Below are 16,391 nucleotides of genomic sequence, written 5' to 3'. Positions count from 1 at the left end.
GGGCACCAGATCTCATTACAGATGGTTGTGAGCCACCATGTGGTTGCTGGGAATTGAACTCAGGACCTCTGGAAGAGCAGTCGGTGCTCTTAGCCTCTGAGCCATCTCTCCAGCCCCCCTGGAGTTTTTTTTTTTTTTTTAAGATTTTATGTATATATATTAAGCCAGATGTGGTGGCACAGGCCTTTGATCCCAGCTCTTGGGAGGCAGAGGCAGGCAGATCTCTGAGTTTGAGGCCAGCCTGGTTTAAAAAGTGAGTTCTAGGCATGCAGGTAATGCACATATATATGTGCAAGCAAAACACATAACTTTTTTGTTGTTGTTTTGTTTGTTGAGACAGAGTTTTTCTGCAAAACCCTGACTCTCACTATATAGCCCTGGCTAGCCTGGAACTCACAGAGATAAGAGATAAGAAATCCACCTGCTTCTGCCTCCTGAGAACTGGAATTAAAGATGTACATCACCAGAAGGCTGATTTACCGTGTGTGTGTGTGTGTGTGTGTGTGGTTTTTCAAGATAGGGTTTCAGTACTGGCTGTATAACAATCCTGGCTGTCCTGGCATCTGCTTTGTAGACCAGACTGACCTTGAACTCACAGAGATCCACCTGCCTCTTCTCCCAAGTGCTAGAATTAAAGGCATGCACCACCACTGCCCAGCTGATTTACCATTTTAATTAAGTATAATTCAGTGATCTTATGTTTTCAGAGTTGTGCAACCACCACCACAAACAACTGTAGAATGTTTTTATCTTTTTTAAAGAAATTTATACCCATTCTTAGTCTCCCAGCCCTAAATAACCATTAATCTACTTTATGTCTCTGTAAATTTGCCTTTTCTCCACATTATGTGCTTTGTTTTTCTTAGCATAACTTTCAAGGTCAATCTATGTTCCTTTTTATTAATAACATTTCAATGAGACAGACCTGGTAGCACACGTCTTTAATTCCAGCACTTGGGAGGCAGAAACAAGTGCATCTCTGAGTTCAAGGCCAGCCTGTTCTACACAGTAAGTTCCATGCCAGACAGGGTTCCAAAGTGAGACCATGTGTAGATGTAACCAATCGTATTATTAAAATAAGAAACACAGAGCCAATGTAAAAGAGAAAGCCGAGAGGTCAGAGCTCAGAGATAAAATCTTACCTCCTGCAGTGCTCCTAGCTTCCCCGAGAGAGGGAGGTACTTCCTGTGTCTCTGTTTAAATAATCTTTCTGTTCTGCCTTCTCATTGGTTGTAAACCCAACCACATGACTGCCTCATCACTGCCTGTAAGTACCGCCCTCCAGGTCTTAAAGGCGTATGTCTCCAATACTGGCTGTATCCCTGAACACACAGAAATCTACCTAGCTCTTCTAACCACCATGCTCTTGCTATGGCTCTAATAGCTCTGACCCCAGGGCAACTTTATTTATTAACATAAAATTAAAATCACATTTCAGTACAAATAAAATATCACCATAACCATGTCTTAAACAAACAAACCAAACCAAACTAACAAACCTACCAAAATAGTTTCAATGTATGGATATATTCCACTTTGTTTATTCATTATCAGTTGATGGACAAATTCAACTGAACATAAATATAAAGATTTATTTTTAGGCTCTGGTTCTATGTATGCTATGTATCTATATGGCTGTCTTTATACCAATAGTACACTGCCTTAATTGATATTGGTGTGTAGTAAGTTTTCAAAATTGGAAGTATGAATCCTAAAATTTTGTTTTTCTTTCTAAAGATTGTTGTAGCTATCTTCTGGGTCCTTTTCTAAGATAGCTGGGATTTTCATCAGAATTGTGTTAAATTTATAGATTAGTTTGGAGAATATCACCATATTTTTAGACAGGGTCTTGTTGTGTAGCTCAGTTTAGCCTAGAACTAGCAATCTTCCTGCCTTAACCTCTCAAATTCTAGGGTTATAATGTGGACCATCATGCTTAACTTGAGTATTGTCATCTCCATATTAAATTTCTCAAGTGAACCCATTTTTCCATGTATTTGAGTATTTTAAAAGTTTCTTTCAACAGGGGTTCATTAGGAGATGGTTCATCAGTAAAATGTTTGTTGTGCAAGAATGAGGATCTGAGTTCAAGCCTCAACACCCACATAAAAAGCTAACTGTCCTGTAATCCCAGCATTAGAGAGGAAGATAGAAGAATTGCTGGGACTCACTGGCTAGCCAGTCTAACTGAATCCAAGAACCTAGATTCAGTGAGAGATTAATCTCAAAATACAAAGTGGACAGCAATTGAAAACGATAACCAAAGTCAACATCTGGCACATACATGCACATATACAAGCAATGATTTATTTTTATTTTTTTATTATTTATTTATTTATTTTTGGTTTTTCAAGACAGGGTTTCTCTGTGTAGCTCTGTGCCTTTCCTGGAACTCACTTGGTAGCCCAGGCTGGCCTCGAACTCACAGAGATCCGCCTGGCTCTGCCTCCCGAGTGCTGGGATTAAAGGCGTGTGCCACCACCGCCCGGCTACAAGCAATGATTTAAACAGTGTTCTGATGTTTTCAGAATACAAGGATTATACTTCTTACATTTATTAATGAATGTTTGCTTCTTTTTGATGATATTATAAACAGAATTTTTTATTTTTCTCATTCTGTGTGTGTGTGTGTGTGTGTGTGTGTGTATACACATGTACATACACTCAAGTGATCAAGCCTATGTGTGTGCATGCAGAGAGCAGAGGACAACATCAAATATTCTCCCCTCTCATTCTCATGCTTATTCCCTTGAGACAGGGTCTCTCAAGTATGTAGTTCAGTATGTAGTTGAAGTGGAGTTCCTCATTTTTCAACTAGGCTGGCAGCCAGCAAATTCCTCAAGGATCTTCTTGTCTCTGTCTCCACTCAGTGCTGGGGTTACAGGTGAACATTGGGTCACACACATCTTTTACATGGGTGTTGGGATCCAAATTCAGGTCCTCATGTTTCACAACAAACACTCTTACCCATCATTCCAGCCTTTCTCCCACCTCCCATCTTTTAATACAGGTTTTCACTATGTAGCCATAGTTGGCCTTGAGTTCAGTATGTAGCCCACATTGTCCTCAGACTTATAGTGATCTTTCAGCCTCAGTCTTTCGAATGTTGGGATTACAGATGCATGAAATGCTTGCTGGCTTTTTAAATTGTTAATGTGTAAAATATATTTGGTTTTTAAAAATATTCTTCAGTCTTGCTGAGCTCATAATTTTGTGTGTGTGAATTTCTTTGAATGTTGTATGTGCATTACCATGTCAGCAAATATAGTTTAATACTTCTAGTGAGGAGGCTTTCATTTTTTTTTGTTACATAACTCTCACCTTATCGTCCCTTTAGGAGGAGCCTGGCATGCCCCATGAATCAGCAGAGGATTTGTTTCATTTCAATGTTGGAGGCTGGCATTTCTCAGTTCCCAGAAGCAAACTTGCTCAATTCCCAGACTCCCTGCTGTGGAAAGAGGCTTCAGCCTTGACCTCTTCAGAAAACCAGAGGCTGTTCATTGACAGAGATGGTTCTACATTTAGGCATGTCCACTATTACCTCTACACTTCCAAGCTCTCCTTCTCCAGTTGTGCTGAACTGAACCTGCTCTATGAGCAAGCCCTGGGTTTGCAGCTGATGCCTTTGCTTCAGGTAAGATGTGCTTCTCCTCCAAGAAATGTGAGGTTCCTTTCTATATTGGTTTCCAAGGTAACCCTTTTAATGGACAAGTGTAATGAATGAGTTAAAATGATGAACAATATCCTGGAACTGTATGATGGTTTTTGTTTGTTCTTGAGATAAGTTCTCACTGTGTAGGCAGGGACCACCTTGACTTACGACCTCAAAGCCCCTGTCTGCCAAGTGCCACACAGCCAGCTCTTAACTGCACAGTGTTGACTTGGACTTTCATCTGACTCTGCTTTATTTGTATCAGCAGCCACAAGGGACCTGAGATAGGAGTTAATGTTATTGAGAGGATATCTTTGGTCTTTCAAATCTTATTTTAAACTGTACTTATTTATGTTTTTTTTCTTTTTTCTTTTTTGAGGTGCTGGAGACAAAACTGAGGCCTTCTGCATGCTAGGAAAATATGCTACCATTAAGCCACATCTCCAACCCTTGGGGTTTTTTGTTTTGTTTTCTTGATTTTTTTGAGACAGGGTTTCTTTGTGTAGCCCTGGCTGTCCTGAATCTCGCTCTGTAGACCAGGCTGGCCTTGAACTCACAGAGACCTTCCTGCCTCTGCCTCCTAAGTACTGGGACTAAAGGTACATGCCACCACCACCCACCTGGGATTTTTTTTTAATGCACATTTCTTTAAGATAATCTTACACTGTTGCCCAGGCTGTCCTGGAAGAACTCATTTTGTGTCTTAGGATGTTCTCAAACTCACAGCAATCCTCCCAAATGCTGGGATTATAGGTGTGGACCTCCATACCTATAGCAGCCCTTGGGTTTTGTTTTGTTTTGCATTTATTGTTAGTGTGTGTGTGTGATGTGTGTATATGGGCATGTATGCCATGATGTGCATGTAGAAGACATAACAACTCTGTGGAGTCACTTCTTGCCTTCCAGTCTTAAGTGGGTTCCAGAGATGGAGCTCAGGTTGTCAGGCTTGTGTAGCAAGGGCCTTAACCAGTTGTGCCATCGCTCTCTATTTGTGACTCCAGCTACCCTTGTACTTGAAATCCTTCCCTCTGCCTCCCAAATATTGAGATTAACAGACTTGTGTTTTGAACTTTTAAAAGGAAAAAACTGTACACCTTCTAGGATTTACTATGTACACCATGTCTGAGGTTTAAAATCTGTAAGATTCATCAAGACTATTTCTTCTCACAGGCACAGTGGTACACATCTGTAATTTTAACTACTTAGAAGGCTGAAGTGGGATGATTTCTTGAGTGCATGAGTTTAAGACTGGCATAGGTAACATATGGACAACTCATGTTTTAAAAGAGAAGAAAAGCGCCGGGCGGTGGTGGCGCACGCCTTTAATCCCAGCACTCGGGAGGCAGAACCAGGTGGATCTCTGTGAGTTCGAGGCCAGCCTGGACTACCAAGTGAGTCCCAGGAAAGGCGCAAAGCTACACAGAGAAACCCTGTCTCGAAAAACCAAAAAAAAAAAAAAAAAAAAAAAAAGAGAAGAAAAGCTTCTCACTGTGCCTCTAAGGTACTCAATATTCACTTTGGCAAAGCTCTCCAATTTGTGGAATCCTTTCTTTGCCTTTACTTCTTTATTTTCCAAGAGACTTTTTATTTTTGTTTTGAGACAGGGTCTCACAACTCTGGCTGTCCTGGAACTCAATATGTAGACTGGGCTGCAAGCTGGCCTCAAACTCAGAGATCCACCTGCCTTTGCTTCCTAAGTGCTGGGATTAAAAACATGGGACACTAGGCCCAGCCCAAGAGCCTTTTACACTTTAAAATTCTTTTTGTTAGTTTTTTGTTATAAGATTTATTTATTTTATTTTATGTGTGTGTGTGTATTTGTACGTACATCGTGTGTATGCAGGTACCTTTGGAAGCCAGAAGAGGGGATCAGATCCTCTGGAAATGGAATTAGAGGCAGCTGTGAGCAGCCATGTGGGTGCTGGCAACTGAACCTGGGTCCTCTGAAAGAGCAGCAAGTGCTCTAACTGCTGAGCCAAAGAGACTTCTTTTCATTTCTTCCTTTTTGTTTTTGTCTCTGTTTTTAAGCCAATCTCATTATACAGCTCACGTTGGCCTGGAACTCACTATGTAGATAGCCAGATTTCAAACTCTGATAGATTTGCCTGCCTCTGCCTCCCAAGGGCTGGTAATGAAAGGTCTCACTTTATCCATTGTTTTTTGGTAATTTGAGACAGGGTCATATGTGGCTCAAGTTAGCCTAGAATTTACTATGTAGCCTAGAATTTACCATGTAGCCAGTGGTGACCTTGAACTCCTGATCTTCCTGCTACCACCTAGTGCTGGGATTACAGGCATATATCACCAAACCTTTTTATATTTCTATTTTTTTATTTTGAGAAAGGGTCTCAAGTAGTCCACACTGGCCTCTAACTAACTATACAGCTGAGGAGGACCCTTAATTCCATCTTCTTGCCTCTGCTTCTCACGTGCTGGAATTACAGGCTTGTGCCTCTATACAACCTGCTTCCTTTTAAAAAAATTGTTTTGGTTTTATGATTCTCACTTGTATGTACATATCTGTGTGTATACACACACGTGGGTATGGATCCTCATGAAGGCTAGAACTGGGCATTACATTCCTTGGAGCTGAGTTGTAAGTGATTGTGAGATGCCCAACTTGGGTGCTGGGAACTGAACTCAGGTCCTCTGCAAGAGCAGCAAGCACTTTTTCCACTGAGTAGGTCTCTCTAGCACCTTCCTTCCTTCCTTCCTTCCTTCCTTCCTTCCTTCCTTCCTTCCTTCCTTCCTTCCTTCCTTCCTTCCTTCCTTCCTTCCTCCCTCCCTCCCTCCCTCCCTCCCTCCCTCCCTCCCTCCCTCCCTCCCTTCCTTCCTTCCTTCCTTCCTTCCTTCCTTCCTTCCTTTTTTTGGGGATGGTGATTCAAGACAGGATTTCTCTGTGTAGCCCTGGCTGTCCTGGAACTCACTATGTAGAGCAGGCTGACCTTGAATTTAGAGATCTGCTGGCCTCTGCCTCCCTGAGTGCTGGGATTAAAAGCATGCACCATCACTGCCCAGCTGCACTTTTCCTTTCTTATTTTAAGAGCTTTAAATACAGACAGAAAATGGAAGCATTACTTTTTAGTTTTCTTCAAGCCACAGAGATCATTTCTGTGGTGACTGTGCTTAGTTTATTTGGTAGTTTTTGAACAAGGATTTTTTTTAACCTGGAAAAACTAAATATTATGACTGTGAAGAAAATCTGGGCATGTTCCATATCAATCCCACTGTCTGGACAAGGTGTTGTTTATTCCATTTCCATAAGGACTAACCCATCAACTACAGTGCATCTCTGCACACCACTAATTACGCCTTCCCAATACCTCTTGAGAGAAAATTGACTTAGATTGTGTATGTATCTGGGTCAGGAGGAAAGAAACAATTTATTCTGTAATGTATATGCTTATGGGTGATCCTTGGTAAATAATCCAATGTTTTCTCTGAAGTTATATAATTAGAAATCCAAAACCCTTAGCACACTGCAGTGCAAGTTGTAGTTCTCTTAATTTTTTTTCAAACTTCCAACTTGAATCTAAATTTTTGTCAACTTCTTTAGGAGTAAAATACTAGAATTGCTTGCAAGTGGCTTCAAAACTGTTTAAATGGCCTGACATGTTAGGATTGTTCATGGCTGTGTGCCAAGGCATCTTTTTGTGTAGAGAAGGAATAACTTGTTCATTGCAGAAAATCAAAGAGATCAAGGCAATGTTTTACAGGATAATTTAAAAGAATACAAGCTTCTTATACAAACAGTTTATTAAGCCCTTTAACCCCATTGCTGTCCTCACTTCCTAAACTAAAAAAAAATATATCTGGGAATCAGCCTTGAAGTAGGAGGAACAACTCAGAGGCCAATGAATTGGCCTGATTCCAAAATTCCAAGATGTGTGAGTAGCAGAATTTGAAGAATTATGTGGATCTGCCTCCCTAAAACAGACTGTGAAACAAGTGCTTATGCTTCGGAAATGGTGTTTTCGAAGAAATAAACATTTGGGCTGGCCCAGCCAAAGTGGTATTTATTCACTGAAGCAGAATGTAAATACAGCTGGGAACCAACAGCCGCCTCAAGCAAGTCAACTGCCTCGCACATTTCCACCATTTTTCTCACTGCTAAGGCCGATCCAACCACTCAGAGGTTTGCCTAAATGAACAAACACTGCTTGGAGAGGATGAATTTTGTCAATTCTTAGTCTAAAGATTCTTATGCAGTCTCACTATAGGCATTTAACTATGACTAATGAGAGCATTCTAGGTTCCAGTTATCATTCCTATGGGCTTTAGGGAAAACAAAGAATGCCACAATAAAATACAATGTGACCCATGAATGTGGGTGACATATATAATTATATGCCTCTTTTAAGAGGTGGGGTTTCACTGTGTTGTCTCACCTAGTCCTGCACTCCTGGATTCCACTGATCCTCCTGCCTCAACCTCCCAAATCACTGGAGGACTATGGTACATGCAGTAACATCTAGTTTCATAGGTATTATTCAAATTTTGTAGTAGACAAAATTTATAAAGTATAAAGAAATGAGTGAAACCAATTTGCTAATGTATTTTATATAACCCACTATTTTCAAATTTTTAATTTGAGATACTTTTTTCTTGTTTTGTTCCAGGTTTTCAATATCTGATATGTTTTTTATATTTAGCACAGCTCAGATTTAGACTACTGCAGGTCAAGAAGGTAGTGACTGCCATATGGACAGCACATATCTGAACTGTTCCAAATTGTTAGTGCTACTTACTAAAGGATTCTTCAGAATAAGCACCTAACAATGAAATTAGAGCTCGGCTTCTGCTAACTCACTCAAATGGTAGCATACATTGCTCAAGATAGTCTGTAACATGGTAGGCTTTGTTGAAAAACATGGTGGTGCACATCTATAATACCAGTACTTGGGAAGCTGAGATAGAAGGATCATAAGTTCAAGGCTAGCCTTGACTACATAGCAAGACCCTACCTCTAATAAATAAACCAATGTTTTAAAAGGACAAAAGAGAGAAGACAAGAAAAGTAGAATCAGAGAATGAGTCAACAAGCAGGATAAGACTGAAAGCTTCCGGAAGACAGGTGCCTGAGCTCATACTGATGCTCTGCCCTTCTATATACCTAACCTGTACCTTCCTCCTCTAAAAGGTACACTTGAAGTCTCCAATTCTAATCAGAACACTGAATGTGTTTGGACAGCCAACCACATGCCAGGTTCTGGAAATAAAAGAAATGAGGTAGGAAGCCATACCATATAAGGGAGGGAAGGAGGGATGGAGGGAGGGAGGGAAGGAGGAGAGAGAGAGTGAGAGAGACTGAATGGAAAAAGACACATACTGTAAGATTTTATATATATACAGGCTTTTCCCAGCATCTTCAGTACTTGAGAATAAACACAGGTTTTTGTCAATGTTGAGCAAGTGCCCTATCACTGAGCCATATCCTCAGCCCTGATTCTACCTACATAAAAGGACCATGTATTTTATGATTGTCTTATGCATTTTCTGGATGTGGTAGCTTATGCCTATAATCCCAGCACTTGGAGGCTAAGACAGAGAATTATTGTGAGTTCAAGGCTAATATTGGCCACAAACTGAGATCTCAAGAGAATAAAAAGAAGAATGCATACATTAATTCACTCCTCTTTGCTTCTTGACTATGGGTGCAATGTGCCCAGCTGATCTGAGCTCTTGGCATTGTAACTTCCCTGCAATGGTGGACTATAACTTGGTACTGTGAGCTAAAATGAACACTTTCTCCTCTAGAAATAAAGGAAAAATGAGAGTGCGAGATAGAATAAGAGAAATTTATGGAGAAAAAATAGATTTAGTGACTACCCAAGACTGGATTGTGGGGTAGGAAGGATAAGTTGGATAAAAATAGGCAATGATAATTCAGAGTGCAGGGTTTGTTTCTGGGGCACCAGAATAGATAGTGGTAATGGTTGAACAGCTATGCAAATCTACCAAAACCCGATGAGTTGTACCCTTTAAACTGTTATGCTTTAGCTGGGCCAGGTGGTACAGGCCTTTAACCCCAGCTGTTTGGAAAGCTGAGCGGGACCAACTTGAGTAATTTAGCAAGATGATAGTGGGATTGGGGGTGAGGCTGGGGCTGCAGCTTAGTATTTGAATGTTTGCCTAGAACATACAAGGCCCTGGGCTTCATCTCCAGTTTTCTCAAATGTGAGTTTTATAGTATGTATAATAAAGTTGTTGGGGCCAGAGAAATGGGTCAGTAGTGCTTACTAGGCTCTTGCAGAGGACCCAGGTTCAGTTCCTAGCATCCACATACTTGCTCACAAACATCTGTAACTCCACTTTCTTCTGGCCTCTACTGGTTCCGGCAGGCACACAATACACATAAACTCATGCAGGAATACACATAAAAATAATAAGTAAATAAGTAAATAAACCTTTAAAATTGTAAGGAAAAAAATCAGTGGCTGCTGGCTTGACAGTATATCAGTGTCTGCAAACTTTATAGGTCATGGACCAAATCCCATGCACTCCTCTGTGTGTGTGTGGGGGGGGGCGCATGAGCTAAGAATATTTTTTTACATTTTCATGATTGAAGAAAAAAGTCAAATTTCAGTGCTCATTGGTAAAGTTTCATTGGAATACAGCCATGCTCATCTGTTTGTATATTGTTTTTGTTCTTTTTTTTTTTTTTTTTTTTTTTTTGGTTTTTCGAGACAGGGTTTCTCTGTGTAGCTTTGCGCCTTTCCTGGAGCTCACTTGGTAGCCCAGGCTGGCCTCAAACTCACAGAGATCCGCCTGGCTCTGCCTCCCAAGTGCTGGGATTAAAGGCGTGCGCCACCAACGCCCGGCCTTGTATATTGTTTTTGAAACTACAAAAGAGCTGAGTATTTGAATTGACAGAGACCATATGGCTAGCAAAGCCTAAAATATTTAGTATCTGGCCTCTCATGAGGGAGATTTACTCCTGGCCTAGATTCAATAGGGGCAAGGGAAGAAGCAGGAAGATTAGCTAGGAAGCTCTGGCAGGACCCAGATAGTGGTTCTCAACCTTCCTAATACTGAAGCCCTTTAATACAGTTCCTCACGTTGTGGTGACTCTCAACTGTAAAGCTGTTTTTGTCACTATTTCATAACTGTAATTTTGCTACTGTTGTGACTTGTAATATGTTTTCAGATGGTCTTAGGTGACCACTATGAAAGGGTTGTTCAACCCCCAAGGGGGTGGCAACCCACAGGTTGAGAACCACTGCTTCAGATGAAAGATAATGATGGTTTGGTCTTGAGTGTTAATAGAAACCATTTAAATCCTGGTTTTGATGAATTTGCTAATGAATGGGATGCAGGACATGAAAGAATGGACAACTTATGTTTCTACTCTGAGCAACCAGGTAAATGGTAAATTCTAAGCGATGTGAACATTTAAGAGGCAAGGATCACAAGTTAAGATCGATGATGTCAAGCTGGAGAAACAGTGAAAAGGTAGTAAATCCAAGTGGAGAGAATGAGGAGTCACTGGTATACAGGTCTGGAATTCATGGGAACAGTTAGGACTAGAAATATAATCTGGGAGTCATCAAAGCTGATATGTAAATCTTTGAACATGAAAGTTTTGGAATGTTATATATTATTCACAGAGGAGATATAAAGTAGTCACCTCCAGTCCATACATAACATCCTTAGGCTTTCTAAAACTTTATGTGGAATTTGAGAAGCCCTCTTAAACATAACCTGCTCTACGCCTCTCACTTGCCATCAGACTGATTAGAAGTCCCAGCCGCTACTAAAGATTGTGACATTTCCCTTCAGGGTCACTCACAAGAGTTTAAGATTCAATGCAGACTATTGGTTCACTTTTATGTGCCCTTTGAAGCCCACTGAAGATTGAATACAGGGCTTCACACTCATGCTGACACACACACACTACCACTAAACTACATCTTAGCCCAATTTTTCCTGTTTCACTGCCTTCTGGGAACTTCAAAGTTTGAACCATAAGTTGTTCCATTTGTCAGCAATCTGCTACCAGTAAGGAATCCAAATATGCCTACGTTCTTTGGATTCAAGGGGAGCCAGGGAGATTTTGTTGATCACACAAATGATGCCTTTAATAAAACAGGTCAGTGGCAGTCTCACATTTCCTATTACTTAAGATGTGAGACTGTTGCATGAATCCTAAATGGTCTTATAATAAAAACCTGGAGCCAGGTGTTGGGGTAAATGCTGAAAGATCAAGAGACAAAGGAACAAGCCACAGCTACTTCTCACTTCTACAACTCCATGAGTCCTCTGACTGAATGCCTCTGAGTCCTTAGCCGAAAGGCTCTTGAGTTCCTGTCTCCTCACACTTTATATGCCTTTCTCTGCCCAACCATTTCACTTCCTATCTCAACCTTCCTAGTGCTGGGATTAAAGGTGTGTGCTTCCCAAGTACTAGGATAAAGGTGTGTGCTTCCCAAGTACTGGGATAAAAGTGTGTGCTACCACTGTTTGGCTGTTTCTCTTTTAGACTGGATTAATCTTGTGTAGTCTAGGGTGTCCTTGAATTTACAGAGATCCAGATGGATCTCTGCCTCTGCCTCCAAGTGCTAGGATTAAAGGTATGTGCCACCACTGCCTGGCCTCTATGTTTAATCTAGAGGCTGGCTCTGTCCTCTCATCTTTGGGCAAATTTTATTTGTTAATGAGTACAAACTCAGTATTACTACATGAGACAGACTACCCTATGATCTTGTAGAAGAATATATAAACAGCAGATAGTCATTCCAACAATGTGGTTTGTGGACAACAATGGATAAATGGACAACTCAAGTGTAAAGCCCTTGAAATGGCTTCCAGGGTCCCCACTGACCGATCCGTCTGCTCATACTGGCTCATATCACAAATATATATACACAGCCATGTATGTATGTGTACATAGACTCACTCCACAGACACAGACACAGACACAGACACAGACACAGACACACACACACACACACACACACACACACACACACACAGAAGTTTAATCATACCCCTAAGTATCCCCTATACTTACTTTTGATGCCCCTGTACTCTTTTTTTAAAATATTCCCCTTTTAAATTTTGTTATAAATGTAGCCGGTAGGAAGTAGGAAGCCTCACCTGACATTTCCAGACAAAGTTAAAGTTATTATTGTTCTGTTCTTATAACAATGCTAATTCTGTTGGGATCATGTTTTTGTATGTCTTTCTCCTTCTCTGGTTTATATTTTTTCATGCTTGCATTTCCAATGTTTTTCAAAGTATCTGGCATCTATGGATGTTTAATTCAACATCTACTGGGAGATGAAGACTGGACCCACCTCTGTGGAGTGAGACTAGACGCAGCGGGAGAGAGACCAGTTTGAATGTTGAGAGTGTCCTTATTTGGCTTCTTCTGATACACATCCTTTTGACCTAACACTCTTGCTTCCATTTTAGCATCAGGGCAGCGCAGGCACTCTTCGTCTTCACACAGCCGTAAGGGATTTGCCGGTTCCCTGAACTCTTCTACCATTATGTTCCTCACAATAGCCCATAAGAACATAAGGCATCTCCAAAACCCATTACTGTTTTGAAAATCCTGTTAAGTCCAAAAGCTTTGCCAGCAGGGTACATTTGTCAGCCATCTTTTAGCAACATACACGCCCCTGCACCATCAGTTTTACGTTGCTTCTGATTTGTTTTTCACTATTATCTAGGCCCAAAGCAATTAGCCTTCTGGATTCATATATTTCCATAAAGAAATCCTCCCTTGGCCAGGCACAGTGGAGCATGTCTATAATTCCAGAACTTGGGAGGCTGAGGCTGGGGGACTGCAACAAGTTCAAGAACAGCCTGGGCTATATACAAGACTTTGTTAAAATAAGAGACCTCCCTCCAGTAACTTCCCATGTCATAACATATGAAGAGTAAAATTCCAAAACATAATATTCAGGTAGATGAAGGTAGACCTGAAGTCAGCCTACAGAAAACCAGCCATATGCTCTGTGACAACTTGAATCAGTAAAGCCAAAAGCCCCCTGGAAGCTAGGCTCCCTGGAGTTTTTTTTTTTTTAATTTTATTTATTTTATTTTACAATACCATTCAGTTCTACATATCAGCCCCGGATTCCCCTATTCTCCCCCCTCCCGACCCCTCCCCTTACCCCCAGCCGACCCCCCATTCCCACCTCCTCCCTGGAGTGTTTTTTATTCATGCATTCTTTCAACAGAAAATGCACTGGTGTCCCATTTCTAGCAGAGAATAACGCAAGCCAAGTCCTTGGGGTCTCAGGGAAGTTATACTCTTAGAGAAGAGCTGACAGAGCATAAATAAGTAAGTAGGTAAGGGAGTTGGGGAATGTTTCTGTGGTTTCTTAAAGCATCCTAATGTCTTCCTGTGAGCAGAGGTCTTACATTTCTAGATATCAGAACAAGGACTCACTGAGAGAGTTCAGGAAACAACCTCGTTGAAGCTCCTGGGCCTACTTGCTTAGCTTGACCCCTTCGATTAACACATAGCACGTCCTCACTGGCTGAGATTGCAATCTTTGTAGACTTAGTTGCCTGAATTTTTCTCCTCTTAAAGATTTGTCAAACATTCCCTTTCTTGGAGAAAATGGGGCTGCTCACAGTTTAATAGAAACATCAGGACATAGAGGTTTCATTTCTATAAAATGGCTCATCCTCTCCTCCACTAGCATACTTCCTCTCAAGCTAGTTGGATTGACCTACTACAGTATATACCCCATACCAAACAATGCTCCCGAAGAATGCTAGGCCAGCCTTAAGCAGGTTGTTGTCCTGGACAGGAATTCCCTTCCTCCCCAGGGGCCCCTTTTCCTGTGGCCAATTTAGATTTGCTCAAGGCCTCATCTGTTTTATCCACTAAGATAGAATTTGGGATTTGAATCTACAGGTGGCAAGTTCCAGCTCTTGTGACTACTAAGCAGTACCTTAGAATGGGTTTAGATGCTCCTTTGTCTTTCTCCAGGACTTCCCTAGCTCACTCACCCTCTTTTCTCTATTGTCTTCTTCGCCTTTCTATCCACCACCAATCAAACTCAAACTGAGCCCTTTCTTCCTGCCATTCCCTTTCTGTCCTTTCTCACTGTGGTCCTTCTCTGAGGTCTTCTGTCTCTCAGGTCCCAAGTTGGAGTCATTATCTCCACTGCCCTCTGAACTGTGAGCTGTGGGTGCTAGCTTTGCCTAAAGTCTTGCCTATCCAGGATCCATCAGTTGTGTGAGGGTGTCCACCTCTGTCAGACCTTTTGCCTTTCTTTCCAGAAGACTCAACCTGCTAGCTCCACAGTTTCATGCAGTCTTTCACATAACTTAATTCCAAGCACTTCCTCTCTATTAGGTGCATACATGAACCCAGCCCTCTGCCAGGCACCTGACGACAGAGGAAAGAACTGGCCTGGATCCAACCCAAAAGCTTGTGTAGAGAAGTGTGTATGTGTTTGTGGTAACGGGGGGTGGGGGGGGGGTGGGGGGGGGGTGGGTGGGAGTGGGGCGGGGGAGGGGAGCGGGAAGAGGCACCAGGTTCTGTAGCTTGAGAAATGGGAAGAGGAGTTCTGGGCAGAGGGAATAACATACATGAAGTTGAGGTAGGGTGGGAGGACAGGGGAGCTAGCTTGGTCAGTCTCTGAGTTTGACCCCCAGAACCCACATCAAAATATCAGACATGCGCCAGGTGGTGGTGCATGCCTTTAATCCCCAGCACAAACAAACAAACAGATCTTTTATGTGTATGCCTGTATACCAAGTGCATACCTGGTTACCACAGAGGCCAGCAGGCAACATTGGATACTGGGACTCAAACCTATGTCTTTAGAACAACCAGTTCTCTTAACTACCGTGCCATCTCCCCAGCCCAGAGTCCAACCTCTTAACCACTGTTCTCTGCACATTTTTCTCTACGGGCTTCTGAGCTGAATTCAGGTCTGTTCTCTTTGCTATCACACAACATCTCCAAATTTCAGGTTTCTCACATGCAAAGTAAAGACAATGAAATCTGAAAAGTATTGTGAGGATTATAGCCAAAATTATGCTAATTGCCTTCTTCTTGGTGGTCACATCCCACACTACCTTTCCAGCTTCATGTTCCAATGTTCTGTTTTCAACCCAACATCAATGACACTAAATTCATAAAACTCCCAAAGCACACCATGTTCTTTGGTGCTACCTCAGCACTTTTTAATGCTTGCACCTGTACGTGTGTGTGTGTGTGTGTGTGTGTGTGTGTGTGTGTGTGTGTGTGTGTACATCAAGGTATCATCTTCAGGAATATCATCTACTTCCTTTGAGACAGGGTGTCTCATTAGTCTGGAGCTCACCAATCAGGTTGACTGGCTGGCTGGTGAGTCCCAGTGAGCCTCCTACTTGCACGCACACCATTTTAGGATTATTAGCCTATACCACTATGCCTGACGTTTTTGTTTGTTTTTCGAGACAGGGTTTCTCTGTGCAACAGTCATGGCTATACTGGAACTCACTCTGTAGATCAGGCTGCCTTGAACTTGGAGATCCACCTGCCTCTGCCTCCCAAGTACAGGGATTAAAGGTGTTTGCCACCACTGCCTAGCAAGAATTTTTAATTAAAAGAAAAAAAAAAGCCAGACTCTCAAGTCCTAGACTCCATTCCCAGCATCTTAACTTTCTTGGAAGACTGAATCCCTTATGGCTTCCTTGGCCCTGTTTCCCATGGGGGGGGGGAAGAGTAATAATAACCAGGCCTGGTGGCACAAACCAATAATTCCAGTTCCTTGGGAGGCTGAGGGAA

General features: G+C 41.8%; 1 protein-coding gene across 5 annotated transcripts in view; it reads left to right on the top strand.

Annotated features, from left to right (window-relative positions):
• Kctd19 (potassium channel tetramerization domain containing 19) overlaps positions 1–16,391 on the top strand; it is a 37,781-nt gene that overhangs the window by 2,831 nt on the left and 18,559 nt on the right. For all 5 annotated transcript variants that reach the window (XM_006986796.4, XM_042277574.2, XM_016005330.3 and 2 more), the window contains exon 2: positions 3,338–3,634. In XM_006986796.4, the coding sequence (XP_006986858.1) occupies positions 3,338–3,634 (297 nt within the window). The remainder of the gene's footprint in view (positions 1–3,337; positions 3,635–16,391) is intronic.

This window comes from Peromyscus maniculatus, chromosome 5 (assembly GCF_049852395.1).
Source record: "Peromyscus maniculatus bairdii isolate BWxNUB_F1_BW_parent chromosome 5, HU_Pman_BW_mat_3.1, whole genome shotgun sequence".
Taxonomy (NCBI): domain Eukaryota; kingdom Metazoa; phylum Chordata; class Mammalia; order Rodentia; family Cricetidae; genus Peromyscus; species Peromyscus maniculatus.
Note: the sequence above shows the minus strand (reverse complement) of the source record. Positions and strands in the feature narration are given on the sequence as shown.